General features: G+C 39.8%; 6 protein-coding genes across 10 annotated transcripts; 1 reads left to right on the forward strand and 5 right to left on the reverse strand.

Annotated features, from left to right (window-relative positions):
- Positions 1 to 30: 30 nt before the first annotated feature.
- LOC137732501 (type I inositol polyphosphate 5-phosphatase 13) lies at positions 31 to 5,065 on the reverse strand. Of its 2 annotated transcripts, XM_068471831.2 has the most exons (11): positions 4,054 to 5,065; positions 3,687 to 3,939; positions 2,604 to 3,414; positions 2,366 to 2,490; positions 2,209 to 2,293; positions 1,890 to 2,052; positions 1,747 to 1,787; positions 1,393 to 1,660; positions 1,131 to 1,254; positions 691 to 1,051; positions 31 to 566 (listed from the first exon to the last, which is right to left on the reverse strand). In XM_068471831.2, the coding sequence occupies exons 1-11, from the start codon at positions 4,919 to 4,921 to the stop codon at positions 222 to 224; spliced, it is 3,444 nt and encodes a 1,147-aa protein (XP_068327932.2). In that variant the 5' UTR covers positions 4,922 to 5,065; the 3' UTR covers positions 31 to 221. The 2 variants fall into 2 exon arrangements, with proteins under 2 accessions (XP_068327932.2, XP_068327923.2); XM_068471822.2 differs by having other exon boundaries at positions 1,747 to 2,052.
- Positions 5,066 to 5,544: 479 nt separating this feature from the next.
- LOC137739370 (putative thiol methyltransferase 2) lies at positions 5,545 to 8,950 on the reverse strand. Of its 3 annotated transcripts, none has more exons than XR_015956848.1 (8): positions 8,412 to 8,950; positions 8,193 to 8,323; positions 8,022 to 8,108; positions 7,777 to 7,877; positions 7,597 to 7,696; positions 7,228 to 7,313; positions 7,050 to 7,128; positions 5,545 to 5,961 (listed from the first exon to the last, which is right to left on the reverse strand). XR_015956848.1 is itself a non-coding variant. In XM_068478955.2 (8 exons), the coding sequence occupies exons 1-8, from the start codon at positions 8,494 to 8,496 to the stop codon at positions 5,908 to 5,910; spliced, it is 684 nt and encodes a 227-aa protein (XP_068335056.2). In that variant the 5' UTR covers positions 8,497 to 8,844; the 3' UTR covers positions 5,545 to 5,907. The 3 variants fall into 3 exon arrangements, 1 of the variants encoding a protein (XP_068335056.2); XR_015956847.1 differs by having other exon boundaries at positions 7,267 to 7,313; positions 7,452 to 7,696; positions 8,412 to 8,797; XM_068478955.2 differs by having other exon boundaries at positions 7,267 to 7,313; positions 8,412 to 8,844.
- LOC137739344 (uncharacterized) lies at positions 8,884 to 14,583 on the forward strand. The gene is made up of 16 exons (XM_088686042.1): positions 8,884 to 9,172; positions 9,375 to 9,574; positions 9,663 to 9,990; positions 10,117 to 10,209; positions 10,332 to 10,422; positions 10,931 to 10,997; positions 11,206 to 11,248; positions 11,435 to 11,606; positions 11,682 to 11,780; positions 12,078 to 12,146; positions 12,544 to 12,682; positions 12,946 to 13,144; positions 13,398 to 13,504; positions 13,656 to 13,692; positions 13,914 to 14,105; positions 14,229 to 14,583. Exons 2-15 carry the CDS (start codon positions 9,440 to 9,442, stop codon positions 14,090 to 14,092), a joined length of 1,758 nt encoding a protein of 585 aa, XP_088542168.1. The 5' UTR covers positions 8,884 to 9,172; positions 9,375 to 9,439; the 3' UTR covers positions 14,093 to 14,105; positions 14,229 to 14,583.
- A 624-nt stretch (positions 14,584 to 15,207) lies between these two features.
- LOC137734467 (uncharacterized) lies at positions 15,208 to 18,325 on the reverse strand. The gene is made up of 6 exons (XM_068473731.2): positions 17,984 to 18,325; positions 17,387 to 17,587; positions 17,018 to 17,134; positions 16,714 to 16,863; positions 15,775 to 15,833; positions 15,208 to 15,659 (listed from the first exon to the last, which is right to left on the reverse strand). The coding sequence occupies exons 1-6, from the start codon at positions 18,182 to 18,184 to the stop codon at positions 15,524 to 15,526; spliced, it is 864 nt and encodes a 287-aa protein (XP_068329832.2). The 5' UTR covers positions 18,185 to 18,325; the 3' UTR covers positions 15,208 to 15,523.
- An 858-nt stretch (positions 18,326 to 19,183) lies between these two features.
- On the reverse strand, positions 19,184 to 22,994 carry LOC137734456 (outer envelope pore protein 37, chloroplastic). Its single transcript, XM_068473721.2, has 6 exons — positions 22,293 to 22,994; positions 21,992 to 22,081; positions 20,582 to 20,752; positions 20,302 to 20,396; positions 19,735 to 19,855; positions 19,184 to 19,418 (listed from the first exon to the last, which is right to left on the reverse strand). Exons 1-6 carry the CDS (start codon positions 22,932 to 22,934, stop codon positions 19,287 to 19,289), a joined length of 1,251 nt encoding a protein of 416 aa, XP_068329822.2. The 5' UTR covers positions 22,935 to 22,994; the 3' UTR covers positions 19,184 to 19,286.
- Positions 22,995 to 23,644: 650 nt separating this feature from the next.
- On the reverse strand, positions 23,645 to 27,337 carry LARP6B (RNA-binding protein). 2 transcript variants are annotated; one of them, XM_068473715.2, is made up of 10 exons: positions 26,416 to 27,337; positions 26,136 to 26,217; positions 25,915 to 26,009; positions 25,729 to 25,800; positions 25,378 to 25,457; positions 25,152 to 25,251; positions 24,933 to 24,980; positions 24,756 to 24,824; positions 24,496 to 24,669; positions 23,645 to 24,109 (listed from the first exon to the last, which is right to left on the reverse strand). In XM_068473715.2, exons 1-10 carry the CDS (start codon positions 26,902 to 26,904, stop codon positions 23,846 to 23,848), a joined length of 1,473 nt encoding a protein of 490 aa, XP_068329816.2. In that variant the 5' UTR covers positions 26,905 to 27,337; the 3' UTR covers positions 23,645 to 23,845. The 2 variants fall into 2 exon arrangements, with proteins under 2 accessions (XP_068329816.2, XP_088542570.1); XM_088686444.1 differs by having other exon boundaries at positions 25,729 to 25,796; positions 25,911 to 26,009; positions 26,416 to 27,039.
- Positions 27,338 to 27,405: the final 68 nt, after the last annotated feature.

The following is a 27,405-nucleotide window of genomic DNA, read 5'->3' on the forward strand; positions in this document are numbered from 1 at the left end:
ATGCAGAGAGATATGGCATGACACTGAACGTATAAAACCTGTCCCTAAACTGTCTTTTAAGTAAACAACAGGCTTCAAAGAGAGTATTTACACCATGTTTTGCTTTACACTAGAGTTTCTAACGAAAAGAATGCACTCGGTATTGTATCAGATCCATCTTCACTGTTACCAGCTGATGATTTCTATAAACTGCCTCATGCTATCAAGTATTCGATACTAGCTTAGCTTCTAGGATTTTTTAAGTTGGTTTCGCTTGAAATGTTAGGTTGCCGAACTTCAGACCTGTGAACTGGACTTCCCTGGCATTTTTTAGAGCTGTTGGATTTTGAGTCCATGCGGGTCTTGGCTGAGAAGCAATGCCGCACTCGAACTCTGTGACTACATGTTTGAGCTGAGCAACTACCTTGGACACTGACCATTAAAATCGCTTCCTTGTCGCGGGTGTCTTCGCACCACCAATTTTGAGGGATGCCATCAACAAATTCTTCCAAGGTATGAAACTCTTCGTGATGAACTGAGACCTCCACAGACTGTTCAGGTTTGATCATGCCTGCTGCTGGTGTGATCTATTATTTTATGTTTTAAAAAACAAAAGAAATAAATTAGAAGAATAGACGCCTGCATTTTCCACTCCAAAAAGGAAAAGAAAATTTATAGGACATAACAAAAGCAGCAGGGAGAAAATGATACCTCAAGCCATCGAGGAAACCCGTTGGCACCTCTCGGGCGATAGTCAGGCTCTTCCCCATCCTCCTTGACAGTGGACTGGCCTTCACAAGTGATTTTAAATACGGCAGTATCCTTTACACATTTATTAGTGATACGCAAAATGGACGTGTCCTGATTTTGAAGGATTATGTTGTTGGTGTTCAAAATAGTTTCTGGAACATAATTTGATTCTTCAAGATTAGACCTGATATTCTGATTGGATTTTACAATTTCCCCAAATTCCTTTCTCCTTACCGATCTATCAACATGTGCAATTTGTAAACTTAGTTTGCACCGGACAGGTTTGTGATCACTGTCAGTCACGTCCATGCGTGCCTCATACCTATATAAAATCGGGTACCAAGTTTAGAGCAATTGAAGAGAAAGAGACTATAGGTAACTATCCCTGAAGAAGAACATACTGTATAATTGACGAGACTACAGGGCACTCTAAACTGCACTCAGCAACTGGTAATGGCCGATTGTCACGATATATTATTCTATCGCACCAGGCAGGAATGCGTTTCTTCTCACCAGAATCATATCCTGTAAAGGATGCATAGACAAAGTTTCAAATCAACACACTGGAAAATTCAATTTCGCAGATATGCACAATTTACTCGTGTAAGAGAAACCAAGAGCGTTAATAGTAATGCAGAAATTGACTGCCGCTAGACCAAATACCTGCTAAACCTGCTTGGTGCCTTTCAAACTTGTATGTTGGAGGGAATCTGATGAGTGCCTCACGCATCCCTTGGAAAACTTTCCCGGCTTTCATCTCTGCTCTGAGCTGATCTTTTTCTCTGAGCCAATCAAAGCATCTTTGTGAAACAAAGTCCCTTGCTTCATCGTAAGATATACCAAAAAGCCGATAATTGAAATCACCGAGAAAAACAACCACATCTGCTTCAGCTAATTCAGGCCTTACATCTTCAGTGTTGCCGCTGACAGCCTAAATCACCAATTGTTTAACACTTGGCCAATAAATATAAAATTATGGATAAAAGGATTGATTTACGAACTAGAACAAGTACATACATTTGGAGCTCGGGACATATTAACAGAAGTTGAGACACCAGCTGCAAGAGAGAGGACCCATGGCAAGCCAGAAGAATAAAGCAGCCAGAATAAATACATAGAGAAGGCAAGAGAACAAGACAAAAACAGGTATGGTAGCATACCAGCTGCCGTGTTAAGTAGAGATGACCGGTTGAAGATCATATTTCGATAAATGTGATCAAAATCAGCATTACGGCGATTGACAGCTTCCAAATGTGCAGCCAAATGACAGTTCACAAAGCACATTATACGATCATAGACTCGGATTCTCAAACCAACACCTCCCTGCTTGAACATAATTAGTCTGTTCAGTGACCCTTTTTTCATAAGGAATAAGAAACCGATATGTTTAAGAAACTGAGCAGACAATCAAACTGACTCCATTCTATATTTAATTCTGTATACATGCCAAATGAGCACTGTGAACGGTGAGGAACAAACCTTGTTACCAATGGCACGACCAAAGCCACACGGAACTGCTCCAGCATCAATATCCCCAACATGTGTTCTGAGATTCTTTCTTACCCTATATGAGAATTATGAGCTCATAAAAGGAAAGAAATATATGAGGACAAGATCCACAAGGATAATCGCTTACCAAAGAGATATGAGCAAGCCAGCAAGCTGCCTAGAACCCATACGTTCGAAAGTTTTTCCTTCTTCTAAGGCCTTTCCTATATTATCAAGCCACCAGTTGCCAACAGAACTCCCTTCAAGCCCTACCTACAAAAGGAAAATAATGGTAAATAAATCAATCAATCCATAGAACGAATAGAGATTTTGTATCTGTCAAAAGTAAAAAATAAGCAGTTCACAACATCATTGAAGGATCTTACAGTTTCTTTTGCTGCAGACATTGCAAGAAAGCCTGCGCCCATTTCTACTTCTTGTAACCCGACAACTACAATGCCAACATCCGGCACAGCAGAGCCCAACCATGACATTAGTGCATCCTGAGATGCTCTTCCTTGACCAACATTCCATGAGCCTACTAAAATTCTAACATTGTCTCTTTTGGTATATACACTTTCTTTTGCAGCCAATTCTGTACGTATCAAGTTGTCTGTAGGTCCTGGAGATTTGATGTGCCATCCGCGAATACCACCATGGGTGGCCAAGCTATAAACAACACCAGTTCCAACGGCCAGTTTTATCACTGGACTACTGTGTGCAACCCATCCTGCAATCAGATTTCCCTCAAGATCCAATACCTGAATCATGCCACTCACATAGCCTACATATATTCGTGTCCCAAGAGTGCAAAAGCATTGGACACCAGAATAATGGTGATTAAAATCTTGCACACGGTTACCATTTCCATCCCACTGAACCAGTAAACCATTTGTGCATCCACTCCATATCATGCCATCCGCAGTTAGCACTAGTGCTTCTGTCTTCTTGGATTCTTCTACAAATGCCCCAGCCCCTCTTGTTGCAACTCGTCGAACAGCATCTGCAGCTCCCATTATAGCATTACGCGACCGTTGTAGAAAGCCCCCGGATTTCTCCTTTTTGGATGTTGAAACAAATTTTACCTTCATCTCATCTTCTACTGCTTGATCTTGCTGCACTGCTGACATGTCAACTCGATTCTCAATCTGACCTTCTACATTAAAGACTTTCACAAGCTCTCTTGTACGAGCGTCCCTGACAAATCAAAACCTTTTAGAATAATTCCAATGAAAATTATATATTAGAATCTCTACCTAAGCAACGATACACCCTGAAACTTTAACATCTCCCTGAAAACATACAATACTGAAAGAGTGAAATTCTGCAGAAATCACAGGTTTTTCCTCTTCCCTTTCTTGATCATTATACAAAAACATGAATTGTGTTAACCATGTAAAACATGTAGCAATACACACACATATCACACACACCGCTAACACAAAGAAGTTGTCAAATTGAAAACTAACCACCAGGAGAAGGACATAGAACCGGCACACCAAACTTTAGCTCTGAAATTATCAGAAACCAAACACTTGACATCTTGAGAAGATATACTACAGACGCCATTAACAGTAACTTGGTTCCTGAGGTCAATGCACGACCTCTCCACCAGCAAAGCTGCCATATGCCTTTCCTCGGGTTTTAGGGAGAGAGATTTTTCAATGGTTTCCCATGGCCAGATTTTGATAACACCACCCTCGGAACCTGACCACATATCACCTGCATCCAATCAAAGCAACATGATATCATATATATTAACATTTACATTGGAAAGTTAAAAAAAACCAAGCAATACACTAGCACTTGATGAAGAGTAACAAGTAAGTGATTGACCGTAAGCAGTGAAAACCATGGCAAGAACAGGAGCACGGTGGGCCTGCCAGGAAAGACCTTCCTTAAAAGGAGTAGAAGCATCCAAAGACTGATCCATCTTCCAAGACCTGATCTTGCCATCCTTATGGCCAGTCCAAATCAAGTGATTGCCGGTATCAACCGTGAGACAATGGGTGGGAGAGGTGTTGACGGATTCATAGTATGGGGCGGCATCCTCATCACCCCTCATGACTCTGCTAGTAATACCAAAGCCAGGTTCAAAGACGTCCTTTAAATTCCAGACCCTGACTCCGCCCTCCTGGCCAGCCCACAGCTGGGTGTTGGTGCAGGCAATGGTCCTGAGGAACCTGCCAACCTGTGTCTCCCTGAGAGGGTGGGGTCTCAGCTCCAAGCAGGGGGGACGACCAGGATGGACGGAGGCGCGAGTTGGAACCTTGAAGATGCCAGTGCCGCCGCCACTGCCAATGAATTCGGGCAACGGCTGGCATTCTCTGTTGTCATCAGGATCATCACCATCATCCATGCAGAGGCTTTGGTCCAGCCTATGGGAGTGAGTGCCGCCCACGTACACTTCATAATCAGCACCGCCAACAGCATTACTAGTGGTGGTGGTGGTGGTGCTGTTGGAGGTGGAGTAAGGAAAGAAATCGTCGTCAGAAGAGTCGTAGTAGTCCACATTATTATTGTTATGAACGCTCTTGGGGACAACGTGGACGTCGTCGAGGCTATGTTTGCGTATTTGGTGGTGGCGTTTTTGGGCGGAGGTTGGGCGCAGCTGATGGCTCAACGAATGGGATTTGCGGGGCGGAGGGGCGTTGCTTAGGCCGGCCAATGCGTCCCTGTCGTCGTCCTCACTTCTCTCCTCCATAGTACTAATCAGTTAACTAAGAGATGTTGTAATGTTGGTTGACGAATATATGAAGAGCTAGCTAACAATGAGCTGTTAGCCAACAGAGAATCTTTACTTGAACGAGATGAATATCATCACGAAAAATGTAGAAAATCCATCAGAATTGAAAGAAAGAGGAGAACAAAACCAGAAGAGAGAGAGAGAGAGAGAGGAGAAAATAGGAGAGAGAGAAAGAAGAAAGGGTCTAACTCCAAACTTGCAAAAGGATGGGAGGGAAGGGGGGTCCGAGAGGAGAGGAGAGCACGTTGGTTGGTTGGTTGGATTGGTTGGAAAGCGAAGAGAGCGAGGGAGAGAGAGAGGCCTCCGCAGAACTAGGAGGGGCTTATATTCCATAGCCCATGAATGCACTGCATTAGTGCATTGTGCTCTCCTCTCCTCCGTGGACCATGCGCCTACAATTTGACCGTACACGTGTCAGGTGTGTCAACTCAACTTTGCCTTCCTTTTACACCTTTTTGAGGCTGAATTTTTGCTCACCACCACTGCAATCACTACCATATTGTTTGCTGTCAAATAAACGTGACTTAATTTATCTACTACACAAATTTTAAAATTTAAAAGCATCCGGCAGCAATCGGTGCGGCGATAAACAATATATATAAATTCTGAAATTTAACTACGTACAAGAAGCCGGTGTTCTGGAGCAAAAGGGTTGTTTGTGCGCATTTACAGTTTCGAAATGAACCACGAACAAAATTATTACACAATATTGAGCATTTATTTTCTTGTCATCCAATTCAATATACAGCCTTATGCTTGAAGCTTTCAACAAAGTCTGGGGAGAGTAATAGGCTCAAACGTACACCACATCACCCTCTGTTTCCAGGGATCCTTAAACACTGACCAATAATTTAGAATTGAAAGAAAAATTGCTGCAGATGCTTTGCTTTAGCAGACTAATAACTCCTTAGAGGCAAGGGGAAAACAACTGATGCCGGCCATTGTCAAAGAGAGGATTTGCTTAGATACCTCTTCCACCTTCCTAGCTTCTCTCTTCCCTGAAAAATGTAATCCAGATTTCTTTTAGAACTCAATACACATCAACTGTGTTCTTGATTATGCCCAAATCAACTGAAGCGAAGCTTTCATAGTAGAAGACTAGAGTCTAGATAAACACAAGTTCAAAGCAACCAAAAGGCTAGTAACTTAGGTGTATCTCCGCAAGCACAGATGAACAAAGAGCGTATCAGCATCAAGCACAAATCTGTAGTCTTCGTCCATATGCACCCTTAGGATAATCAAGGTTAAGGTCATTGACAATGTAAACAGGGTAGATGTTTCCTAATGATAAGTTTGATTTGTAACAACCAGTTCACACTGCTCATGGTCTTTCCCCTTGCCAATTGATCTTGCACCTTTGCCACTCAACTCTCTTCCTTTTGAGTTTTCTGGAACCTTTACAGCTTTACACATTTGTTTGTGATTTTCCTACTAAACTAAGAGGCTTCCGAGTACTTCTGTGCAATGGAGGAATCACAATTTAATCTGGGTGATTCTTTTTATGGTTCATGTTCACCTGAGCTTCATCCTAAAGATTCCTTCAAACGGTTGGACAGGGGCAACGAACCTTTTCCTGTCCTCATAAGTTTAGACCTAATGTATGTTTATTTGTTGTCCCTCATATATGACAGTTACAATCTTACTTCTGTTCCTATGCTAAGATGAGACCGCGGATGTACTTCAGGATCATATTCTAGCCTGATCAAATTGGGTCTTATCAAATGCTACTTGGATTACCAAGGATTAATTCGACCTTACTAATCTTGTTGGAGCGATACTGACAGCATAACTCCGGAGAGGCAAGTTCTCACCCCAAGAGAAGTGACAGGGATTTCGGCTGCCTATGTACTTAACATAATTGTCTGCGATTACATTTCAGATTGCCTATATAATACTAATAGCCATAGGCCAGCATCTACATTACATAATCGTCTCAATTCGACGAGGTAGGTGGACTCACCCCAAGGCTGATATATTTGTGATGTTTTTGGTACTTGATATTTATAATCATTTATTTCACCTTGTAGTATGACTTCTAAACTTTGGCAGTCACATATCCAATTTAACTAGATTACATGTTACATACCTTGCGAGGTCCGACAGCTAGTTCATTGTCTAAGATGGAGGTTGCTTTAAAGCCCAGGGGATGCAAAACCTCTTCATAACTGCACAAAATAGAATCAAGAATAATCAGTATAGACTACAGTCTTGTAAGTAAAAACAGTATCATTTGTATGTGATCAATAGCAACACCAGTTCAGTACCTAAAAGATTGTAAAACAGGATATGGAGTTGGAGCTTACTCTGAAACTGACACTTTGTAAGGTGGTCCACCAATATGATCACTGGTCTGCCATCAGATAAATTTACTTATCAATAGACTATCAAACTATGTATAAACATAAATATTAAAATTCGAAAATTTTAACTAATCAAAATTTCAATAAAACTTGAAGAAATAAATATGCAAAAAGAAATGAGCTATTACCACAAATGATAATCAAAACCGGATCCCTTCTATTATCAGATGGATGCGTTCATGTTCATTGTAAGAAGGAAATACTAACAAAGAACAGAGACACACACATACACACAATGAGAGAGAGGTATATGAAGGGAGCAAAAGTTAATACAGGAAACATCAGTGTTATGAGCTCCCCATCTGGTTTTAAGATATCTGCAATCTTCCGCGCCCATGCAGATCTTATGTCTGGTTCAACAGCACAGAAGAACCTGTACCATAAGACGAGATCAATCAAAAGGTCTTTCTCATGGGAAAAAAAAAAAATACAGAGTGTTTCAAGTAACCTTACGTATAATCAAAAACGAGATCAAACAATTCAGTTGGATGCCAAGTGAAAAAGTCCGCCTTCAAGAAGGTAAAGTACCGTGCTTTGGGAAGTGAGGAAAACAACTGCCATGACATTTCAAACAGAAATTTGAAGTAAGGACCTCATAATCTAACTAAAAAGGATCAGAAAAGGGTACATATTATTCATGGCCGACGGGCGATTGACCTCTGGTTAAGTGAAAATGGAGTGGATATGTCAACTCTTACCTCCAGAGCTTTGTTAATGGCATTCTCTGAAATGTCCAATCCAGTGGCATGGCGTTCAGGACATGCAATTTCTACAACATCATATCCCTGCCATCGTGCAAACAACTCGTAATCGAATTCCTACTGAGAATAGTGTAATGACTAGAGAGTAATGAGTAGAATAGTACATACACTGCCACATCCAGGGACAAGAGCCCTGCCCTTGGGAAGGGCTCCCGTCCGATGAAGATGGGAAATAACGGGCGTTGGCTGCCCTAAATCCCAAGGGGTCAAACCTTGCTCCCAGCACTTGTCCCAACCGCCTTATGAAACCAAAAACCCATCCATCAATCCCAATCAGGAAACCCAATTTATAACCTTATTCTTAAAGAAAATCGAATGGGTAGCTACCTGTAGAGTTGCTGTGCACGACTTGCTGAAGCTTGTCGACGGCGGGAGGGTTCTGGTGGGCATCTTCTTCCTCTCTCTTCCTCATCAGCCTTGTTTGGTTCGCGCGAGCAAGGAGGCCTCTCCTGGGAATCGAACCCACAAGATTTGGATTGAGACTGAGATTCCTAATGCATGATGAGAGGAGGAAATTGGAGCCTCTGCTGATAGCTCTTGTTTGGTAAGCCAGATTGGACTGAACTGGACTGGACTGGACTCGCAGGAGAGCCAGTTGCTAGTATTCTGAGAGGATTTTAGTCGGCAGCCAAGCCAACCCCCTCTGTTGGCCAGCGTACCAACCGGCCCTCCCTCCCTCCGACGGACGTGTTTGCACCGGAGTTCTGGCGGTCAAACTCCCTCGGAACTCGGGAATTTAAGGTGACGTGTCCTCGCGTTTCAAAAAAAATTTAACGACGTGTCAAAATATAATTGGCCAATGCACCGGGGTAGGGTATCTCAGTTACATAGAATAATTTCCCCACCTCCCCTCCGTCCTTCCCCCCGCCTCTGCGGCTCTGCCAGTCCCGTTGCCCTTGCGAACTCCGCCTCTCTTACTCTCAGACACACACACACACACACACACTCTCTCTCTCTCTCTCTCTCTCTCTCGCTCGCTCTCTCTCTCTCTCTCTCTCTCTCTCTCTCTCTCTCCCTGCGCCTCCATGAGAGGGGGCTGGAATAATTAAAGAAGAAGACAACCTAGTTGCTGCCTGCCTGGTAGTCTGGTAGTGTTTCTACATCAACATATTCATGCTTTCTACTTTCTTCTTAAGTTTTATTTTCCTTTTTGTTTAAAATTATTGAACTTGATGAGTATTCTTTCTTGGTAATTATATTCCATTGAAGATGAATTATGGTTGTCCACTGTCCATCTTAACATGTCAAGTTTAACTTTTTATTTTTTGGTCTAATTGAATGATGATGTAGGTACTACTGGGTGGTTTTGAATTGTTTAGATTAGCTTGGTTTTCTCTGCAACAGTAACCTTTACAATGGGGGTCGTGAAAGATGGCGCCGCCACCGGATTTCTCCCTAGCAAACAAGTTTTCGCCATCCACTATCCCGGTTATCCTTCGTCCATGTCCCGTGCCATCGAGACACTAGGAGGGACCGAAGCAATTCGTAAGGTCTGCCAAGTTGCCCGCTTTACTAATTCTCTAGTCCTTTAACCATTTTATGTCACCATGTTGAGATGTTTCACCATTTGGCTTGCAGGCTCGTACTTCACAGTCAAGCAGACTGGAGCTCCATTTCCGGCCCGAAGATCCATTTGCACATCCTGCATTTGGAGACCTACGTCCTTGCAACAACTTTTTGCTCAAAATATCTAAAACCAAGTCTAGTGCTGGACAAACTGATCAAGTTTCAGATAGGACGTTTAAAAGGTCCTTGCAAGATGCAACTGACTTGGGCAAAGGCGTACAGTCATCTGAACCCGAAAGTGAACTACTTGCCCGCAAAGAAGATGAATTGCGGAAACCTGATAATGATCAATTAAACTTTGATATTGTTGCTCGTGTTCCAGAGGCTTATCACTTTGATGGTTAGAGTGGCCCTGTTTGCATCAACACCTGTTACATCTCCTAGATTATATACTTCGTTAAATTTTCCTGCCATTTCAGAACTGACTTTCAGTGGTGCTTCTTTTCCTCTTTTGACATGTTTAAAGGGATGGTAGACTACCAGCATGTCATTGCTGTCCATGCTGATGTTGCACGGAAGAAAAAGAGAAATTGGACAGAAATTGAGGAGCCACACTTTGGTAAAGTCTCTGGGTTTCAATTCTTTTTAGTTTTGTAGCTTGGAGATATTCGTAACATCTTTCTTTCCTTCACCTTAGCGAGTGTGTTTACGTCTTGTACATTATTTTCTATCTATTTGTAGATAAGGGTGGCCTTATGGATGTTGACCAGGAGGATGTGATGATTCTACTACCTCAACTTTTTGCACCCAAGGATGTGCCTGATAGTTTAGTGTAAGATGTTCTAGCGTTTTTTTATTCTTATATTGGAAATTTATTTTTATCTTTGCATAATCCTGTTACCACAATTTTCCTTCAGAGATAACTTCTTGTTTTTGGTTATGATTCTTTCTTCATGACTACTTAAAGTCATGTAATGGGGTTATTCTTCTTTACTTTATCAATTATTGGTGGTTCCAAGGAGCTAAAATCAAGTATTATGAAGACATGTGGATGTGGGCACCTTTGTTCTAAACTTCTAATCATATGAGAATATTCCCTTTATTGTATTTGATCTTGATTAGTTGGGGAGCTATGTGTTCCTTGTATCTTGTTAAGCTGTGTTATAGTATCTGATTAGATGCACTTCCGCCCTCCTTCTCTTGTACTCGTCTTCTTTCTCATAGGAATCTTTGTTTCTTATCATAAGACTTGGAACTTATTGGATGGTATATTATTTGATGGCCTCAAACAAATGGCTCAATTTTCCTGTGCTAATGTATGCAGTGTACTTACCTTTTAGGTTGAAACCACCAGCGACATTGAGTGCAAAAAAGAATCAAGAAGAACCTGTGCAACACCAATGGGAGGTAAATATTATTGTTGAATTACTCTACTGTTTTGATGACATAGCTAAATATATGCATGCTAAAAGCTATGATATTTGTACTTATTTGGCTCTTTTGAGGGTACAAGATGAGTCTTAGACCCCAGTGTTAAGGTTCTTGTTTCAGCTTATTCGATAAGTTTTAACTAGGTGGATAGTTCAAACTGACATTATTATTTTCTTTTTTCCAGATGAGTATGGAGCCAGTTCTTGCACTTGACTTTGGCATCAGTGATATCCTAAATGTTAATTTTAGAAAGCTAGTTGTAATTTATTGCTGAGAGTTATTTTAAATTTTCCAATTTATTTATTTATCTCAGAAAGAATAATAATAAGAGTTGATGGCATGAAAGTCATCAAGATTGGAATCTTTATGAAGTTCCTGCATAGCTGTGTATCTTTTCTACTTAGCATTCTTACAGATTCCTAAGAGAACAAATTGGGAGGAATATATATCCCATGGCTCAGATCAGTGGGTGTCACAGATGGCCTTGTCTCGGCTGTTTGATGAGCGGCCTATATGGCCAAAAGAGTCATTAACCGAACGCTTGCTTGATAAGGGCTTCAACTTTTCAGATCACATACTCAGAAGGTTGTCTTTCCTTTAGCTTATAGTCTTCTAGTCTTAGTCTTCGTTCTGTCGGTTGAGGTCATTTTGTTCTTGCAGGCTTCTTTCTAGAGTTGCATACTACTTTTCGCGTGGACCATTTCTTAGGTTTTGGATAAAAAAAGGATATGATCCTCGCAAAGATCCTGATTCTCGAATGTGAGTTATAAACAAAGCATCTTGCACATATAGTATTTAGCAACTGTCTGCTTTTTTATTTCTTTTGTATGTAGGTTTCTGTTTCCATCATACAATGTTATTATTTAAAGGAAAGTGGAAAATTGTATATGGAAGTTTGTTACTTTTGATTTTTGTAAAAGATAATAATGATGGACCTGAAAGGTCCTAATTACAATATGTATTCAGAAAGGGGGCAAAAGAACTCCCTCCACCACCACCTAGTTTGATTCTGCATTTATCTCCTTTTTTGCTTATAGTAATATTTTGTTTCGGCAGCTATCAGAAAATTGATTATCGAGTAAGACCACCATTACAAAGTTACTGTGATGCTAATTCAGCCAATCAGTAAGTTTCTCTTCAAAGTTTTCTTTAGTTTTGTTCGAAATCTAGTGTAACAATTAATTGAGGGAGAGAGAGGTTGTTTCTTGGCATTTTCTTACTATGTTTGAATAAAGAAAGCAATGCTGACTTGAATGAATGCTTACGGAGTTGTCCAGTAATTGGTTGTTATGAAACATCAACCGTCTTATTTTTGCCCTAGTATCTGTACCATCATTAATTTTTAGAATTATGTGTTTCTTTCCATGCATTGTTTGGAGGATACTCAAGATGAGCCTTGCAACTGGTTCTAGCTTTGAAGACCAAATTTACTCGTTCTAATTTCCCGTTGTTAATGTGAATGACAAGTTTTCTATGCGAATAAGTTCTCTTATTCTTTTTCTTTTTGGGGTCACTCGTGCAGACTAAAGCATAGATGGGAGGATATATGTGCATTTCGAGTGTTCCCTTACAAGTGCCACACAACATTGCAACTATTTGAACTTCGTGATGATTACATTCAAGAACAGATAAGGAAGCCTCCGGCTCAGACAACTTGCTCCGTGAGTTTCTAGAATCAAGATATGTTGTCGCTTTTCCATGCAAATTCATGTATTTGCATACCATAAAACCTGTATAATATAAAAGTACAATTGGTCATAACTTCTAAATGTTTGATGATGTTTTGTGAGAATCTCTTTAATCCTGCAGACAGTCATAATTTACTGTAGTGAAATGAAGTATATTAACTTAGTGTTCCTTTATTTATTTGGGCCATTAGAATTTCAACATTGGCCAGCTTTGAATTTAGCCTATTTCTTTGCAGTCTGAGACGGGATGGTTTTCATATAACATGCTTGAGAACTTGAAAGATTGTGTTAAGGTGAGGTTCCTATCTGTGTTCCCTGAACCTGGTTCAGAACACTTGCTTAAAGCTGCGACGGAAAGCTTTAAAAAGTCCAAGAAGATGTGCAGTAAAGACAACTTTATACGTGCTGAAGTGATACAGCCAGAAGACAATGCTGGTACAAACAGAAAACTACATTTGTGGACTGGGTTCCGGTTCTTTATTAGTTTTCTTTCGAAATTACTGTTTAATTAAGAGCATGTTTAATATTTTTAAATTTTCTGACTGTTTTCGCGAACTTTCATAGTATTGTATCACTGGAATGTTTTTTCAGTGCGGTCCTTCAAAAAAGACAATTTTAGAGATTAAATATAGTAGGACTTACTGATTGTTGGTGATATTTATTGAGTACTTTTATCTAGAACTTATAGGCAAGGAAGATGCTGCAGAACCCAACAATCTTGAGGATGATGAGAAAGATGACACTGAGGCTGATAATGTTGAAGAGGCATTAGATACGTATGATGGAATTGATGCGGTAATTGATTCTTTTATCTTCAACAAATTATCTGTTAAATCACTGTCTTCTCTAATATCGGTTTCTATACAGTTTTTTTCTTTTCAATAAATTATCAAGATTCAAGCGTGCCTCGTTTTTGTTGACTTATTTCATGTTCACTTGTTTGTAGGCTGAGGATGGTGAAATTTCTCTGCAGTCACATTCCTGTATCCTTACAGCATAACTGTCCAGTTCAATTTTCTTTTTCTTTTTTGTGCATCTTTCATACATAAAGATTGATAATTTGGCATGATTTGAAACCAAAAAGTGATTCTTTCTGGGACTTATTTTTCCATACTTTGAAGCAATACTGCGAGTTCTTTTGGATTGGCGGTTTTCAAATGTTTGAAGTCATGCAAATTCTTGTGGATTTCCTATATGTTGTTAGATATGAACATGGAAAACATCTCAAGAACCCATTTACAGGAACTTTTTGGTAGTTTTCCCTCTTCTGAAGCAGGGGGTGATGGAATACAACAAGATGTGGCAGCAACTCATACAAGCGACGAAGAATACCAGATTTACGAGCAAGAGAGTGATGGCAACTTCTCTGATGAAAGTGATTGATAACATCTCCAAGGTTCCCTGCATCCTCCTGATCGCTTATTTAAACGCTCCTTCAAAGTATGACAGTGTATCTTCCATTTCAAACAGCTATTCAGATTTTGGATTTTTCTAAAGCCTCAATAATATTGTGTTTTAGTCGCGGCTGAGGGAGGGGCAGAAGACCATCTAATCTAAAGCCAGGGGATGCCGTCGTTGCAGCTGCAAGTCTACAGTTCAACAGGTTTAAAGTCTCTTGGTGATTCTCTTAACATTTCAAACTTTGGCATACAATACTTGTAGATAGATGTAGGAGCACTTGAACTCAGCAGCAACTCTACAATCGTTGCACTCGTCATGCTCACGGTAGTGTGATTGGTGACCGTGGTGTTGTATAAGGCGCAGCTGTTGAGATTCTTTCAAGAAACTTTTTGTTGATTTGATGTGATCCTAACTTGGACTTGGAGAGGAATATTATATAACAAATTTCATGATTTTCTTGTAACATTTGTAAATCCTGGTGTTACAAGTGATCTTATGTTATTGAGTCGCACACATACAACTTTGCAAAACTGAAAGAAGGAAAAAAAAAGTTATCGCTCACAATTTTGTTGAAAAATGTGATTTTTCCGTTTTTCTCATATTTTTTGCATATGCAGCTACTATCCACACTTTTTGTTAGTTTTTGTCACTTGATCATTTTTAATTTATTTGATTTGATAACCGAAAATTGAAAGAAGTGTGAATTTGTGAAAAACAAAAAAAAATGGATAATATCGCTCTAAATTATCATTTGTAAGTGGTCTTTCATTTATTCACCTTATTTAACCTGAATCAATACACAATATTAGTGGGACCAAAATAGCCATAAGACGGTTCTGTCGATGAGGACATCTTTGAAATATCTTCCATGAATTTCCGGTAGCTGATGGTACATCGGTACGGCAAAAGTTGTGGTACAAATTTGCAAAACTAATAAAAAACCGGTGAATTATTGTTCACAATTTTTGTCAAGATTGTTCGAGTTTCTGCAAGATATTTTGTATATACAATAAGGGAGAATTTTATAAATCATTTGAAAATGGTATATATCCATTTATCGAGTCCCATAAATATTTATTATTTAATCTTTTAAACCATAAAACAAAATAAAAATATATACTAACAAAATACAGCTCTTCCAATCACAGACTGAACAATTTGATTGTGGCCAAGGGTGGACTAAAATGCCTTTAACTTTTCCGGACCTGCTAGGGACTAGCCCTATCCTTCACGGTGTGGGATACCTCAGGCTTTGGCCAAAAAAATGACAGAATGAGCAAATTAATCAACTTCCAAGCTACTTCATTGATATTTGGTCGCTTCCATCTAATTTTATACAAACAGAAATAGAAGCGCTCTCTCCCCTTCTCTCACTCAAAATGTATGGACAGTATGAACAAGGGAAGGAGGTGCTTAATCCAGGTAGAAGAGAGTCACAATTTTGCGGAGATTTTTGGCCTCTTGACAAGTTTCCATGAGCAATCTACTGTCGTGAAACGCAAAGCATATAACTTGCTGTACATGTGAAATGATGTCCATATTGCACAACCTGCAGTTTCACCATCAAACACAGGAAAACAAGTTCATACTTAGATCAATGATACCTGCAAATGGTATAACATGATGGAAGCTACTCTAAACGTAAAAGTGGAACTGCTATCAACCTGCTCGCTTCTATCAGTGGTAGATGATCATTTTGAGGCTTTTCTATCACATTCTTGACCTGAAAATCCCAAGAAATTATCAATTACCATAACAACATTGCTTTTCCTTTTTTCGTGTGGCGGGAAACAAGGTTAAGTTACTAAACATATTATGGAAATAACAACTAGAAAGACACTTGGGACCCATTAAATTCTGTTCAAGCTTATATGCACCCAATTGCTCTGTAAATAATTAAGAGCTGCCGATTCAATTTCATTTTCTAAGACATTCTACAGCAGATCTACTCTTGTAATGCCTACAGTAATAAATTGTAGGAACTGTAATCCTAAGTTCCTATCACAAGAATATTGAGAAATGGCACACCCAGTTTCATCCTAATACAGCAATACTTAACTGTCAAATTAAATACAAAATAAGGGCCATTTGCTGGCGAGCTCTTCAAATTCATACATATCACCTCGTTAAATGGTGATAGGCTATATACTAGATGCTTTCCTGGATGTTCCCTAACAAGGAAATGACTGCAATACAATCATACCTGAACAAATTTGAACGGATGAACATTTTGAGCGAGATGCAGATGAATAATTAGAACTTCCTTGAGTAAAGGAAAAATGAAAAACAAAGATGAAAAAGAGACGTAGGCCTTATATGAGTTTTTCGTCTTTGATAGATAACCAAGAGGGATGCAGAGGGCAAGGCCGTAGTGCACTAGAACTACAAAAGCCCCTGCTATTGTGGTTTAAGAAACTACCGTACACAAATAGCATCAAGAAAATCCAAAAAGTAAAAAGAGGAGCAAAAATCTAAACTCAGAGTCAATTATTAGACAATAAGCAATTGATAACTCCGACATGTGAATACTATGAGAAAATCTAGTAAAGACCAAAATAGATGACGTGTAAAATTTAAGGAATGTCATTTTAAGAAATTCTTACTTTTGACAATAATTCCTGGCTCTCAGGTGGTTGCTTCTTCAAACTCTGGGGCAAGATTACGGTAAGCAGCTCTGGTTTCTCTGCTCTTAAAGCACCCCTGATGACAGCTGCATTAGTACCGGATGCCCCTGATGTATATATGTGATTTTTCTGCAAACAGGAGGTTAAGGGACACACAAGTCAAGGTCACTGATCCCTTCAGATTCAACATAAACTGAAATTGCCCAGTATTGTTGAACATCTGATAGCTCCATACGTACTCATAAATGCAAGATATAAAATCTAATTCAGTTACAGCTCTTACAGTGATCACCATCGCATAGCTGAGAATCTCAACAAGTTCTTGATGCATGAATCCCATATTCCGGGTCCCAAAGAAACCAATGGCTCTGGGCCCTTGTTGCTGAATGGCTAATAACTCCTGCAGATAACGTTGCATAATATAGGAAGACTGAGAGTGCTTTCAAGTTGCAATTAAGAAAACACTTAAAGACAAAGCATACAAGACCTGCAAGAGATATAGGCTACCTAAAAGTCCTGCAAACATATGGTTTACAAATAAATTGAGTGACTGGAATTAGGATTTTGTAAGTAATCCTCATGGCAACGATTACATTTATATGCATCGAGTCTACGAAATGGAAAGAAGCCAAACCGAAGAATAATCACGCACCTGTAGATAATCCACATCGTCCACAGGTCTATACTCTGAAACCATAACTGCTCCTGATCCTTCGACAACAGATTGAGCCTGGGTTGGGATTTGGGTACCTCCTTCTTCATCCGAACCAAACATACTCACACCAGTCGCGCTCGCATCTTCATTTGATCGACTACCTATGTCTTGATCACTTCTCAAGCGTCCACAAAGCCACTATACGAGTACAGAAAAACATACCCCTGGTAGTAAATCATTAGTGAAAAACCAACTGCCCACAAAGAGTGGTAATTTGTAAGCATACAAGTTCAAGTCACATGCTTTTACAGGAAATTAAACCGGTTTAAGGCAAATGGAGGTTGAAATTATAGAATTGCAGCAGCATCTTGAGATAACAGAGAGACTAACGCAAACAAGACCCCAACTTTGAGAATTACTTCATGAAGGAACAGAAGCATCTCATCCCAGAAAAATAAGCATAACGATTTGTAAGCCCAAATATACAATCTTTTTCATCACCAACGAAACCCAACTTCTCAGAATTAAGAAAAGCTGATGATTTGAATACGAACATATAAATATGCGGAGGGAGAGGGAGAGAGAGAGAGATACCTTGGGTTTGGAGCGAGTGGATGTCTTGTTTCGAGCACATGTGTGGCTGTGAGATGAGAGGGAAGAAAGGTTGAAATTAGGGCTTGCAGAGTGAAAGGATTTGAAGGACTTGCAGGGGAAGTCTGAGGAAGAAGAAGAAGAAGAATAGGGAGTAATGGAGGTGAGAGGCAGGAAGAGCCTCAAATGCAAGGGTGTTGTCATTCCTCGCTTTTCGTTCGGCTTTTGCTTTTGGGGGCAGCGGCTGCTTGCTTCTCTGCTTCTATCTTTCTGCGCTTTTCACAATCTCTCTTCTCATTTGATTATTTATATAATGCAGAAAATTAACAAATTGTAAAATGGAATAAGATTTTGTCAAAAAGGCTTCTCCTTTTCCAATTTTTATCTTTTCGCTCACTTTTTGGCTTTTCAACTTTTATTATACTCTCGTGTATTTGCCTTAATTTTATCTTTCCTTCTTTGCATATTTTGACCTACCCACAACTCAACGGAACCTATCTACAATGTCAATGACACTACAAGTGCCACGTGTCTAACTTGATAACATGACAGTACGTGGTTAACTATTTTCTCTCCGCTTATTGAATAGGGTAAAGAGATTATATTCTTCTAGCTGTTCGATCGAATAATTTGAAGAAAATCAAAAGATAAAAATTAACCGGATGTGTGAGAGGTAATAAAAAATTGTGTGAATAGCATCAACCATTCTTCTAATTAGCGTCCAGTGACATTCTCACCGCATAGAACTTGTACTCGTAAAAAAAATTAAAAAATAAAAAATAATAAAAATAAGGGTAGTTCATCGTCAATTGTTTCCGAGTACTCCAACGGGACAATAGCCTAACAAATTCGCTCCAATAGCGACCGATGCAGCCTCATTGTCTTGCAAGAATTTCATTAAACTCTAATATGAACCTACGATTTCATTTATGTGCTGTGAATTTCATAGGGATCTCTTGCGAAGGTAAAATCTTTGAGCTGGAACAACAGAGCAGACAAACAGGGAAGGACCACATGACAAAAATATACAGCCACTTGCTTCTTTAGCATCTGATCCAGCAACGACCTCATCTGGACCAACTAATTTGTGTAAACTAAACCCAATTGCTTAATAAATAAGTACTTATCCAAGATCCTCTCAGCTTTCCGTCTCGACTGCCCGTCACCTGCTGACTATCAAAGTATTATTTCAACTGGTAAATATGAAACAACACTATCATATTTATAAGATATCGAAACAACAGAGTTGCAGTTGAATGTTCATAAAAGGGCACTACACCATATCATCCCACAACCAGAGTGATTATTATATGTCCCATCTCTTTTTAACCCGGAACATCAATGCCGATGATCGAATGTCATCTTGCGGCACTTGGAGCATGAATTGAACTTTCATCTTCAACGGGGCTGTCTTTGCTTTCCCACCTTCATCTCCAACCTGAAACAAACAGTATCATGTTTCCTATCATTTCTTCATGGGGGGTGCTATCCACAAAGGTAAAAAGAGGTGTGTGCACTCAACGGTCAGGCACTTAATTCGCAAATCTAAGTGTTGAATCATTTTTAGCATGCGATCAACACTTCAAAGAAATCTTCATTGACATAAATTTTTCTTACAATTCAACTTATTATGGCATTATGTGTCATTAATAGTTTCCATGCATAGCCTAAGGGTTTCCAAACTCCCTTTTCAAGCGGAACAACAGAATAAAACTGAAAAAGGCCTTTCTTGTTGTCCTGAAATAAGCACTTACCCAAAGAGATGCCCAGCCAAGGCGCACCTCTGAGTCGTAACCAGCTTTAAGTTTCAAGTCCTTGCCGTATGTGTGCTTGTATACCGCGCTCCAGTAGTTGGAATCAAAATTGTACCAGTAGCTGGAGATGAAATCACCAAAATCAGTATTAAACTCTTCGAACAGTCTGGAAATAGATGACTGGAGACAAAATGTGCAAATACATGACTGCTTGATGAACAACCGTAAACAAATAACAAGATACTCGCATGGTGAAATTACTTTGAAGTAATATTCAATGCAACTTAGCTATATGCGAAAATCACCCATTTTTCACTTCATTATTTCAAATGCTCAAGCGACACATTTAAAAAAAGATCCAAGCTGTACCAATTTACTATTGGAGACTTATAAGGAAAAATGTTGAAGACAAGATTTACAATACAATTTCATAAATGATGATACCAAGCAGATAACATAATACTTATTCATAGTATACATCTGAATCAACAAACAAAACACAAAAAGAAACAAATCAATAAACTTTTAAAACTATCCTAAATGGAAAGAAAAAGTAAGATTTCTAACCTCAACTTGTCTGAAGGACTAAACCGACGCTTAAAAGCAAATGACAAAGCATTGGAAGGCAGAGAAAGGGTTGGGATAAAAGACATCTCCTCATCCTGTACTAAGTCCAAAGCTGTCAGAAAAGTTCACAGAGACGAAACGCCAATATGATGAAAAATGCATTCATCCAGCTATTAGGAGACGTTGAATATTTTTATTTTTCCTTAATGGGGACCCAGCTCTCACTCTTGTGCAATTGAAAAACACCAAATGTAGAAAACCAGAGTAATGAAATGCTTACCTTGTATGAATATCGCAACTTCAAATCTTCATCCGCATATTGAGCAGTACACAACCCATTCAAAATTTGGCTTTTTGCAATTCCATTAATCGATAAAATTCTCTTCGCCTCCTCTTCTTCTTTCTCCTCCACAGAAACTTCACCCAATGGGAACTTTAGGGTAGCTTTCGGCTGCAGCATCAGAGTAGTGATTAAGCTAATAAATAAAACTTACCATGATTTTGTTTAGGCGTGTAAGGAGAAGCATTTCATATAATATGGTGCCACGATATCTTTTTATTCTTTTTTCCCCAGTAAAAAATCAACAAGGGGAAAAATAAGGGACACTCTGGAGTGGAAAAGTAACAGGGCACTAATTTTTTTTTTTCCTTTTGAGAAGAACAGGAAACTAAGGGCCTGTTTGGTACTCTACTTGAATCCAACTTTTTAAACTCAAAAACAATTTTCAAGTTTTAGGCCTTAAAAACTTTTTTGGTAAGACTATTTTCAAAAACTGAACTCAAGAATATAATCTATTATCTAAAAACATAAAAAGTGAGTTTTTAGAGTTTTTAAACTTAAACTCATTTTTTTCTTTTCTCTCCCTCCTCCCCTCTCACTCCAAATCTATCTCTCTCTTTTCTTCTTTCTCTCTCCTCCTTTTTTTTTTACCTTTTTCGTCTCTCCTACAATCCGCTCTCTTCATTCTCTCAGTTCTTTCTCTCACTCCTCTTCCTCTCTATCTCGTCCGATCCTCTCTTCTTTCTCTTTCCTTCAATCATCTCTAACTTTCTTTCCTCCTCTCTCCTCTTTCTCCCTCTCCTACGACCCCCTCTTTTTAGATCTCTTTGTCTTAGGTCATAAGATTTAAAATTTTTAAATCGCAAACCAATCAAGTTTTTGAGTCTTAAAGAAAATTGTTTTCAAGAAATGTTCTTAAAAAATGTTTTGAGAAATGATAAAAAATTTCAAATAGGATACCAAACAGGCCCTAATAAATTATTTAAAAACGACTATTTTTCTATTTGGTAAATTGTAATGCTGCAAGATGACATAAAAGGACTTTTTTTTTTTGGGAAAAGAAACAAAGCATTCAATAAAATGAGAGCAACAAGGAACGTTATCAAGTATACACCAAAGAAGAAAACACCAACTCAGAAATCCAACACCAAATTATAAATCCAAATGACGATTCTCGAAATATGCCATAGTGTCATAATTCAACAATCCAAGTCACGAATGCCGGTGTATCTTAAAACAGATCAATGTGCAAAAACAGAAACAAGTTTGAAACACTACTGACTCCGCGCAGCAGTAGGACTCCAAGGAAATGGTCTTGTTAGAGTTATACTTAAATGGAACGACGGATGACAATTCAAAACTAGGGTGTCATAACATCATTATACCGCCGATATCATGTGTTGTACTTACCATACCAACATAAGGAACAGGAGAAGAGAGCTCAAGTGCATAGCCAGGGTCAGCAAGCTTCGCGACCACGGTTGCCTCTCCTTCTTGTGCCTAAGAACAATCATGACATTTAGACATGAGAGAAAAATGAGTCAACTTGTTCATGTCGATAAGCTTTGCGAAAACATAAACAGACACACGAAGATTGGATGGGGCGTAGTTAATGAAAAGCTAAAGCCTAATTGCCTAAGATTGAATGCCGGATGGTCTCAACAATTACATTACAAATTTACATTCGAAAGAAAGGGATTGAGGAGGTAACCTGGAGATGATGGGTAGCACGGAAATGCAATCTCCGGCCAACATCGACGGAGCCGTTGAGGAGGGTAGATTGATCTTCAAAGTTGTGGTGAACGGAGAGGTTCTTGGAGACGAATGTCAACTGCGGCGGAGAGAGTTCGCCCTTGTGGTTGTTGCTGAAGGAGAGCTTCAGCTTGGCGAGGCTGTCCAGCAGCTTGCAAGAGACCTTGTGGAAGAAGACGGAGGAGTCGCTGTCGAACTCGGAAGTGAGTCGAATCGAAGGCCTCTTGGGGAAGCTGAACACGACGGGACTCCTCGAAGCTGCGGCTGGAGGAGGCGGCGGCGGCGGTGATCCATCTAGTGACAATGAAGGTGGAGGAGCAGGAGGAAGAGTTCCAGTTGCTGGGCCCTGGTAATTAGGGTTAGGATTGTTAGGAAGGATGGGTGTGATTGAGTCTGCCATTACTGATTCACTCCTTTGAGTCCAAGCTCCCCTGAATCTCAAAGACAGAGAAAGAGCGAGAGAGAGTGGGCGCGTGCGTGACGACGGACGAGACTCTCGAGAGTGTATCCTCCGGTCCTCCTCCGCTGCTTCTGTGTTTACCAAGTGTGTTTGTTGTGTGGTTGTTTTTAGGCGGAAATGTAGATGCCCGTTCACTTTCATTCCCCCTTGGTTTTTGTTTCTTTCTTAATTATTTTCGCTTTCGTATATCCGCCAGAGTTCGAAGAAAGAGATTCAATTTAAAGGTGTTTTCTTTTGGTCCAAAGAAAAGAAAGGCAGGCATTTTCTTTGTATTTTCCTTTTCGGTATGTTACACAATGATTTAGTCATAATTAAATGTCGAATATGTCATCCTTAGAGGAAATGTTGTTACTCACCACCCTCAAGTGATGGTAAGTGATCACTACCTATTTATCACCGTTAAATAAATTTAAATTTCGAAACCTAAGTGGTGGATATACATAAATTTCAAAATTTAAACTCATACAAAAATATTAAATAGAATGATGAGTACAATGACCAAAAATGCACCCTCCTTGAGAGTCACAGACTCTCGCTTACAAACGAAGAAAAACTTCTCTCCACTAGTGCCACTAACAAGAAGAAAGGAAGGCCAACCCATTTTCTCGCACTAAATTTTGAATCTTCATCCGTTTCACAGTGTGGTTTAAAATATCGCGTTATTGAATCACACGACATAACACATTTGATTAATTTGTGTAAAACAAAGATTTTGGGATGTAAGAACAAAAGCTAAACCTAACCAATCACTAGTTATGACCAAATTTCTTTGACTCGACTACATTTATGATTTATCCATGTATTGGTATTCATGGTTTCCTGAATCAATAAAAACAAGGGACGCAATCACATTTGCAAACACAAACAGAAAATGTTACCACTTATTTTTGACTCAGCCTTAAAGACTACAATATGGATTGACAGCCCTTAAAAAAACCTTTGCCATCAAACACCACACCATAAGACAGTGTTTCCCTTCCCACCACCCCCAACACGTACTTTGCAGCCACAGAAATACCAAAGAAAAAAACACTATCAAATTCCCCCAGTCCTTAGGCAATATTAACAGTAGCTGGCTTCCCCCGACCCATTGCAAATCCCCTTGTGCCGTCAGGCATACGCGGCCCGGGAGGCTGCTTGGTTACAACTGCCTGCTCCGTACTCCCAACTGAATTGTTAGGAGGATGCCCCGCATGATTTCCACGATTAATATTATGATGGTTCTGATGGTATTGACCTCGCCCACGCCCCTTGACACGGCCTTTATTACGCCCTTTTCTCTGCCCAACCTCCTTGTCATTGCCATGCTCCTCTCCCTGGCAAAGAAAATTTATGCAAAAAATATTATATTGATACAAGCGTAAAATGATAAATACAAACAAAGTGAATACGCCATAGTTGGGGCTTCTATAGTAAGGTGAATTCATGCTAGATGAAATGATTACGATACTTGAGTTGATATCATTAAAATCAGTAACTACGATCAAAAAGCTTAGTGAAGAATGCGTATTAACTCAAATTTTTTCCCCGCTCCCCAAGAAGCTTTTTGGCTGACATCAGTGAAAGGGGGTAACTATCATCCCTAATGTAACACCAACGTTCCAGTACCATACTTATGCTACCATTAACCATTTTGAGAAAAGTTCATCCAATTAGCGTGTGTAAATGTTTATCAATTGAATGCAACACTCAAAATACATACATATTTCAATGAGTTTGTTCTCTCTTCGTGTTCGTGTGGATGGACATTTGACTGTTGGGAAGAATCTACTGATTGTTTCTCATTTGCCTGTTGTTCAGCTGTAGAATCATCTTCTTCCTCTAACTGCACTTCCCCATCCTGCCCCTTCTTCCCCCGCACTTGAGCAGGTTTTGTCTGCAAATGGAACAAACAGAAACTACAATTTCAGGAACCAAAGTGATCTACCTAACAAAGAACCACATATAGTTTTGGGCATATACCGCTCGTCTAAGCATTAAACGGACTCTAAGGCCACTCCTCCAGTTTGCCTCATCATTAAGCTCTGCAACCTGTACAATAGAAACGCACATTTTAACCAAAGAAAGAAATGAACATTTATTTTACATAGTGAACATGGCAAAAAATCATATTAACGTCTAATCATTGTAAACACTTACAGCTTTCTCCGCTATCTCAGGGGATTCATATTCCACAAATGCATGTAACTACAAAAAATAGAGAGTCCATATATGAGATATTTCCGTCCACCTTTAACTATATAGGAACAATAATTACTATTGTTATTAACTATTCAGTTTATATACTATTTACTAGGTGCAGGGAACTGCAAATACCAGCACAAACCATATCAAGTGTGCATGTGTTTGTATGAATACCTTGTTACTGAAAAGCATGCCATCTGCTTTTGCAGATCGGGATGCCGAGGAAGCACCACTATTGGAGGCTTGTGGCTGGCAGGTCCGGATTGTCTTCACACTGTCAAAGAACATCTCAACGTTATATAGACTTCTAGGATCAATAAAACAAATCCGACTTGGAATTAAAGAACTTGAGTTAAAAAAATAAAAAATAAAAATCTACAACGAAATGTGTTCTTGATACCTCCCAGCAGCAGAGAAAACCTTCATGAGGTTTTGGTGGCAATGATCCTCAGGCAAATTTTCAGCGACAATTATGCGAGACTACAGAAGATCAGAATGCAAATCAGATGATAAGAGGAAACATGAGTTTAATTTTCATGAAATCTCAAGAATTATCAAGTTCTACAAGGATTTACACCGAGTCCTTAATAGAGAATAATAACAATAAAATAAAAAATAAAAAAAACCTCTTATTCTTAAAATACCATTTTTTTTAAAAGACCGACTCACAAAATCCTTGGCATAAATCGAGGCGCCAAACCAAAACATTTATCCTAACATGAAAACGGTACTGAATACAAGTAAAACCTACTTGCAATTCGTCCATATCTAACTGAGTCAGGGGATGCTGACGTCTAACTTTCTTTCCATCTTCATGAACTACCTGCAAAACATGACATCGTTAAAGATCAAAACAGAAGGACAAACGAAGAAACTGATACACGAGTGAGGCGGAATATGTTTTTACTTCTTAAAGAGAAGGATGGAGTGAACTCACCAGCTTTGAAGAGTTGCGCAATATGGTTGCAAGCTGAGAATTACTATTTACGAGGGCCTTAATCTTCTTGAAAGATGCAACAACAGAGATCGGCACTATATCAGGATGAACATTAAACAGTTAATAACGATAAAATTTAAACAATGGATATTGAATCGAACCCTAAAACGCATTTGAAAGCATATGAAATCGTCGAGTAAAGGAAAAGAAGAAGAGGTTACCATATCCTTCAGGATCTTTGTTTATGAACCTCATAAGATGATCAGTAGTAGCCAAGTTTAAATCGCTGAAATAATACTCCACCTGCAAAATGAAATGTTAGGCCGACCAAACCGATATCCAATCCAACTTGTGGACTTACAACAATCAATGGAATTTGGAATTACTAACTATGAAGGGAGGGTTTATGAACAACTCTCAATCACAAGTATACACTGTTAGTGTTGGAGGTATTCAAATATTAGGATCTGGAGACAGACAGACTAGGAATTATCAAGTAACCTGATTCAAAATCTTGGAGGTGGCTTCATCGGAAAGCTTGTGAGTCTTGGAGGAGGAGGAAGCATGATCCGCCTGAGATTGCTCGCCCAACTGCTGCTGATGATGCTGATGCTTCTGTTTCTGCTGCACGACCACTTCCTGGTCTCCAAATCCAGAATAATGATACTGGTGGTGATGATGGTACTGGACCGGCAAGTGATGATGATGATGAACTGGGCCCGGCACCGCGTGAGGTGGAGGAGGAGGAGGAGGGACGACCTGGATCGGAACATGGAAGGGGCCCGAAGGAGGCGGCGGCGGCGGTGGCGGAGGGTAAACGTGGACTTGACCCACAGCAGCAGGAGGCGCTGCCGGTGCGGATGCGGGCGCAGTGGGGGTGCGATTGGGGACGAACTCAGCGGCCTGGGCGTTGAGGCGACTGAAGGAAACGTTTCGGGACAGGGATGGATCTGATAGAGAATCGGACGACGGGGATTCACCCTGTGCCATTTGATTTGGATTAGTTGTCGCAATCTTGTTTAGTTCGGTTGGGTGTCCTGTGGGAAAACTGACAGAGATTAGAGAGAGAAAATGAGTAAGCGCAGCCCTGCGAGGGGCGGAGACGACAGCGGAGAGGACTTCTCGGGTCTCAGGCTGCTCCCGATCCTCGCCTATTTATAACTTTATTATACTTTTAACTCTCATTCTTCATCTCGGAGTTGGATTGGTCCACGTACATTTTTTTGGGGAGTGTGGGGCCCCCTCTTCTCCTTCTCATCTTCTTCTACTTCCTGCCCTAAAACTACGCGAGTGTACTACTGCTTGAACGCGAACACTCCTCCTCCTCCTCAGTGTATTTGTCCTCATTAGACTTGGACGCGGACTGGGACTCGGGCTTTATTCTCTCGGCGTGACTTGGCTGCACCCTCACTTGTACGGATGCACGGTACACCAAAGTAACAGCGTACCTACCTAATAGTACTATGTGTTCAAGTTTTTTTTTTTTTTTTT

Source organism: Pyrus communis, chromosome 15, assembly GCF_041283825.1.
Source record: "Pyrus communis isolate YQ-2024b chromosome 15, ASM4128382v1, whole genome shotgun sequence".
NCBI classification, from domain to species: Eukaryota; Viridiplantae; Streptophyta; class Magnoliopsida; order Rosales; family Rosaceae; genus Pyrus; species Pyrus communis.

Excerpts from the sequence above, each read along its gene's own strand:
- LOC137732501 (XM_068471822.2), bottom strand. The coding sequence starts at position 4,921 with ATGGAGGAGAGAAGTGAGGACGACGACAGGGACGCATTGGCCGGCCTA. Across the intron at positions 2,053-2,208 it reads GTCGTGCCATTGGTAACAAG|GGAGGTGTTGGTTTGAGAAT; the intron begins GTTTGTTCCTCA and ends ATGTTCAAGCAG. Across the intron at positions 1,255-1,392 it reads GCACCAAGCAGGTTTAGCAG|GATATGATTCTGGTGAGAAG; the intron begins GTATTTGGTCTA and ends CATCCTTTACAG.
- LOC137739370 (XM_068478955.2), bottom strand. The coding sequence starts at position 8,496 with ATGAGGAAGAGAGAGGAAGAAGATGCCCACCAGAACCCTCCCGCCGTC. Across the intron at positions 7,697-7,776 it reads GATCTCGTTTTTGATTATAC|GTTCTTCTGTGCTGTTGAAC; the intron begins GTAAGGTTACTT and ends CTTATGGTACAG. Across the intron at positions 7,129-7,266 it reads TACAAAGTGTCAGTTTCAGA|TTATGAAGAGGTTTTGCATC; the intron begins GTAAGCTCCAAC and ends TATTTTGTGCAG.
- LOC137739344 (XM_088686042.1), top strand. The coding sequence starts at position 9,440 with ATGGGGGTCGTGAAAGATGGCGCCGCCACCGGATTTCTCCCTAGCAAA. Across the intron at positions 9,991-10,116 it reads AGAGGCTTATCACTTTGATG|GGATGGTAGACTACCAGCAT; the intron begins GTTAGAGTGGCC and ends ACATGTTTAAAG. Across the intron at positions 11,781-12,077 it reads AAAGATCCTGATTCTCGAAT|CTATCAGAAAATTGATTATC; the intron begins GTGAGTTATAAA and ends TTGTTTCGGCAG.
- LOC137734467 (XM_068473731.2), bottom strand. The coding sequence starts at position 18,184 with ATGACAACACCCTTGCATTTGAGGCTCTTCCTGCCTCTCACCTCCATT. Across the intron at positions 16,864-17,017 it reads GCTATGCGATGGTGATCACT|AAAAATCACATATATACATC; the intron begins GTAAGAGCTGTA and ends TCCTGTTTGCAG. Across the intron at positions 15,660-15,774 it reads CCACTGATAGAAGCGAGCAG|GTTGTGCAATATGGACATCA; the intron begins GTTGATAGCAGT and ends GTGAAACTGCAG.
- LOC137734456 (XM_068473721.2), bottom strand. The coding sequence starts at position 22,934 with ATGAAAGTGAACGGGCATCTACATTTCCGCCTAAAAACAACCACACAA. Across the intron at positions 20,753-21,991 it reads CTGTTCCTTATGTTGGTATG|CCGAAAGCTACCCTAAAGTT; the intron begins GTAAGTACAACA and ends CTGATGCTGCAG. Across the intron at positions 19,856-20,301 it reads AGTCCTTCAGACAAGTTGAG|CTACTGGTACAATTTTGATT; the intron begins GTTAGAAATCTT and ends TTTCATCTCCAG.
- LARP6B (XM_068473715.2), bottom strand. The coding sequence starts at position 26,904 with ATGGCACAGGGTGAATCCCCGTCGTCCGATTCTCTATCAGATCCATCC. Across the intron at positions 25,458-25,728 it reads TAGATATGGACGAATTGCAA|TCTCGCATAATTGTCGCTGA; the intron begins GTAGGTTTTACT and ends GATCTTCTGTAG. Across the intron at positions 25,252-25,377 it reads GTTTTCTCTGCTGCTGGGAG|TGTGAAGACAATCCGGACCT; the intron begins GTATCAAGAACA and ends GTTCTTTGACAG.